This window comes from Chaetura pelagica, unplaced genomic scaffold, assembly GCF_000747805.2.
Source record: "Chaetura pelagica isolate M959 unplaced genomic scaffold, ChaPel_1.0 scaffold346, whole genome shotgun sequence".
NCBI classification, from domain to species: domain Eukaryota; kingdom Metazoa; phylum Chordata; class Aves; order Apodiformes; family Apodidae; genus Chaetura; species Chaetura pelagica.
The window spans coordinates 2,886,958-2,891,678 of NW_009953797.1; the positions used below are offsets into that span (position 1 = coordinate 2,886,958).

General features: G+C 40.2%; 1 protein-coding gene across 3 annotated transcripts in view; it reads left to right on the forward strand.

Moving 5' to 3' along the window:
• Nucleotides 1-4,721, forward strand: part of OGDHL (oxoglutarate dehydrogenase-like) — a 46,315-nt gene that overhangs the window by 32,791 nt on the left and 8,803 nt on the right. For all 3 annotated transcript variants that reach the window (XM_010001132.1, XM_010001134.1, XM_010001135.1), the window contains one exon: nucleotides 4,225-4,403. In XM_010001132.1, coding sequence (XP_009999434.1) covers nucleotides 4,225-4,403 — 179 coding nt within the window. The remainder of the gene's footprint in view (nucleotides 1-4,224; nucleotides 4,404-4,721) is intronic.

A 4,721-nucleotide genomic window follows, 5' to 3' on the forward strand; every position in this document is an offset into this window, starting at 1 on the left:
GCAGGAATTGGACTAAAAGAAACCAGCAATTATGTTATGCCTGTCTTCTAGGGACTTCAATGAACTTCAGCAATTAAAACGTTAGTTTTGCAACTTTAGTCAAGTGCTGTGTATTTTTCTTTCCTCTTTCCCCTCAATTTGGAAGTCCACCAAACTGCTGTGCTAGGTCCTGGTCTCCTGTGCCCTGGGTGCTCTGAGCCTGAGTGGCTGCCTCGTGTTTGGGAGCTGGCTGGTGTCTCCCTGTCTTCTAGGGACTTCAATGAACTTCAGCAATTAAAACGTTAGTTTTGCAACTTTAGTCAAGTGCTGTGTATTTTTCTTTCCTCTTTCCCCTCAATTTGGAAGTCCACCAAACTGCTGTGCTAGGTCCTGGTCTCCTGTGCCCTGGGTGCTCTGAGCCTGAGTGGCTGCCTCGTGTTTGGGAGCTGGCTGGTGTCTCTCTGCCATACTTTGGGAGTGCAGTCTTTACCTGTAATTCTTTGAAAGCTACGTCCTGCAGCATGGTTGTCTTGGCACTGAATTTCTTCGACAGCTTAATCCAAATGTCCTGTGTTTTTAACTGTGTAAGATTTAATCCTTAAAACTCACAAAGTTCACACAGCTTTCTGAATAAATGTTTAGTTCTTGTTTCTGCAGACACAAGCAATAAAAGTTTGGAAGGTCTCTGCTGCAGTGTTTTTAAACCCTTTACTCTGGTATGAGATTGAGCCTTCATGAGGGGCCTTTGTAGAAACCTGCTGTACTGCAGTTGATGTCCCATCTCTAGAGCTGTGGAGAAGTTCTAGCTCGGGTCACCATCCCTGACCTGGACTCATCTGATGCACCAACAAATCCCTTTCAGGAAAAGCACCTCATCCTCCTCCGTGTTGTTCACCTTGCGTCTGTCTAGACACCTTTCCACAAATATTTTGTTTTTTAATGTAGCAGTTCAGCTCTTGCTCTTCAAATTATTTTCTCCACATGCAGGCAGGAGTCATAATTCTTTACAGACTCCCTAGAAATTGCTGTAATCGCTGGTGGAGTAGCTTTAATTTTAGAAACTCATAATTTGCCTGATGGAAGATTAGTTCTGATATACCACAGATATATGTTCCATGAAATAGTAGTCTTGACAGATTTAATTTTAAAATATTAATCAGAGTGTATATATTGCATCTGGATGTATTTTCTCAAATACTTTCATGGCTGTCAGCTTGCAAAAGTTATGTGTGTTAGGATCACACCTTTCAATGCAGCTTCACCTGAGACATTGTCACCTTCTGGAGACTATTAGCACAAAGTGGGCAACAAGATAGCAAATGAGAACTCACACTCTTTTTTTCATGTTCAATTTAGGGGTAATTTTGGTATATGAAACAGATTTACATGTGTACTCAGACCAAATTTAAAATATGCAAGGAGCTCCATAGTCTGAAAAGCACTGTGTGATTATTGATAACTCCAGGCATAACTCCTCCTCAGTTCATTCTTCTCTAAAAGCTAGATAACCCCATCCTTACAGAAAGTAGCATATGTGCAAATAAGTCTTGAACATATTGCGTATTTTCTCAACCATGTCACCCAATCAGTAAAAGTGGTCTCTTAATGCTCGTGTAAAATTAAATTGGGATTCAAGCCTCTCTAGGGAAATCTATTTTTCAGGTACCTTTGGGAAAATGCACTGAAGTAGTTGTGTAAATTCTTCCACTGTTTGCATTGTGTTAAAAGCAATAGAATTGCAGAAATAAGGACAATGGAGATTTAAAATACATTCTGAAAAAAGGCCATTTGGGCAGTCAGGCTAAAGTGATGGTCAGCAAAAGCCAGCCTCTTTGACAGTGCACTGTTGTGCTGGCTCACAGGTGAAATGCTGTCTGCCTGACTTAGCAGTTTTGGTTGGTTTGGGTTTTGGTGGGTTTTTTAATGTTTTGTTATGTTTTTCCAGTTTGATAGTAAAACCTTCAGGGAAGGAACTAATTGTGTATGTTTGTGGCATCCAGTACACAAAGACCTCAATCTTACCTTAGAGCTCTGAGTATATCTCTGTTAGTGAAGATAAAGTAAAAGTTGAACAAAACCAAAAAAAGGACAAAGAAGGTTTAAAGAGGTTTGACTTGATTGTGAAATCTTCCTTCCTAGCTAAGTCAGTTACCTCAGCCACATGTTGTTCTCTTCTATCTCATAATATTTTATTTTTTTTTAAATGCCTGGAATGCCAAGCCATCTTAAAGGTATTTTAGGTATTTTTCTATTATTTCTTATATAGTTTTTTGGTATCATAGTTATTTTGGGATTAATTATCTTATCCAATGAATTCCACAAAGACAGGCCCTCCTAGAGGAACTGCAGTCACCAGGGTGTAAATCACAAATGATGAGTATATGAGAAATGTCACCTATCACTTGCTGATGACCCTGTAACAGTAGTCTTCTTTGTGTGGAGAATGTCAAGATGCTAAGCTCATCTCCTTCTGGAAGCCTGATTTATTTTTTTTTTCATTCCTGAAACTTCTCTAATTAGAAGGGTTGTGGAGTGAATTTGATCAGAGTTAGAGGCTAATGTTCCAATGACTTTGGATTTTGTCATGACTTTGCAGCACTTTACTACATACTGGTGGCCACAAAGCAGTATTGTGTTTTACTGCTGTAGAATATTTAGGAGGCATATTAGGTTCCTGACTTATTACTGTATTTGGGCTTTGGATCTATGTATCAACAGCATGAGGTTTTACAGATTGATATTTTTGTCCTGTACTCCTGAGAATGTCTACAAGTTAAAAAAAAAAAGAGGAGAAACCAAATGTAATGCACAGTATCTACATAGGTGTACTGTCCTCTCAAATGTGAAGGGATTTCTCTCTGCATCCCAAATGCCAGACTTAGGTGCATTTGTATCTTAATTACCTTGTGACTGACTGGGTACTGAGGGAGGCTGGGGACCAGTGGGACCAATTAAGCAGTACAGGTATATTGTTACCAGAAATGGTGTTCATTTTTGCCTAAGCTGGTTTTGCTATCAAGCCTATATTGTAGAACAACATTTGGGTGGCTGCTGAGTTGAGGTCTTTGACACAGAGAAGAAAGGGAGAAGGTTACATCTCTGTGTTTTAGTTAGCTGAAGTAGTGATGTCATAGAATCATAGAATCATTTAGGTTGGAGAAGACTTTTAAGATCACTGAGGTAAATCATTAACCCAGCACTGCCAAATCCACCACTAAACCATGTTGCTAAGCACCATGTCTACACGTCCTTTACATGCATCCAAAAATGGTGAGTCAATCACTTCTCTGGACAGGCTGCTCCAATGCTTGGCAACCCTTTCAGTAAAGATATTCTTCCTAATATCCAGTCTAAGCCTGCCCAGATGCAATGGGAGGTCATTTCCTCTTGTTTTGTAGCTTGTTACTTTGGAAAAGAGACCAGCTCCACCTCATTCCAACCTGCTGTAGAGAGCAGTCTCCCTTTGTCCAGACTAAACAACCCCAGTTCCCTCAGATGCTTCTCATCAGACTTGTGCCATAGGCCCTTCACCAGCTTTGTTGCTGCTCTTTGAATATCCTCCAGCTCCTCAATGTCTTTCTTGTAGCGAGTGTCCTCCCTGTGAAGAGCACTTCTGGTCTCCTCTTTGCCACTGAAGCAGAGACCTAAAGCGCCATTAACCCTGACAAAAAAAGGATTGTTTACCCAAGTCCCAGATGTGTCTCCCATGTTCCTACTAGGATCAAGTTTTTTAAAGATCTGAAGACTGTGATCCCGCCTGTAGACTGAATGTTGATTCACCAGCAGTTTTGTTCAGTGCCTGCATATAAGAGAGGGAAAAAAAAAAGACTACAGTATTGTACAGTGCTGTGCAAGTAATAAAATTAACAAATAGCTTCTTGGATTAGTACTGGGCTGTAACAGAATTTTTACAGGAAAAGATGGTACCTACCTCAGTGAACTCTCAGAAAAACATCACGTGAAACTAAGCTAAGGGAGGGGGTTTAGTTCATTTAAAAAGTTGTGTTATATTTAAATGTTTGAGGAAAAGTTTTTAAGTATTGGAGTCAGTACTGGAAAAAAGTTATTTGCTAATCTTTCTGACGGACATGGTACTTTTGAAAACAGCATTATTTATAACAGGGGCACAAAAATCCAGTTTATGTTCTCGTTTTTGTTTTTGTTTAGTTTATTTAAAATGAGAAATGAAGAGAATTCTCAGGAAGTCTGTTTCTTTTCTAATTCTTCTACTTGCTTGGTTTTCAGGTTTTGAACTTGGCTTTGCTATGGCAAGTCCCAATGCCTTGGTGTGCTGGGAGGCCCAGTTTGGTGACTTCCACAACACGGCACAGTGTATCATAGACCAGTTCATCAGCTCAGGCCAGGCCAAATGGGTTCGGCACAACGGGATCGTCCTGCTCTTGCCACATGGAATGGAAGGAATGGTGAGGGCTGCTGGGTGGCACATGCAGGAGGGTAATACTACTTCAGGCTACTGTGCCTTTCTCTGCAGCTGTAAAAGCCAAAAAGTGTCTTGGGGATCTGATAGTCATAGGAAGCCAGGGGGAACAAAGAAACTGTTTAGCATGTTGGACTACTTCAGTGCTACAGAAAACAATGTGGGTAGATTGATCATTGACAACCAAAAAACCTGAGAAGTATTTCTGAGTTCTTAGCTTTGTGTCCTTCTTGGTGGCATGCACTAGGTTTTCCCCATTTTTTTTCCTTTTTCTGTCTCTTTTTTTTTTTTTTTTTTTTTTCCC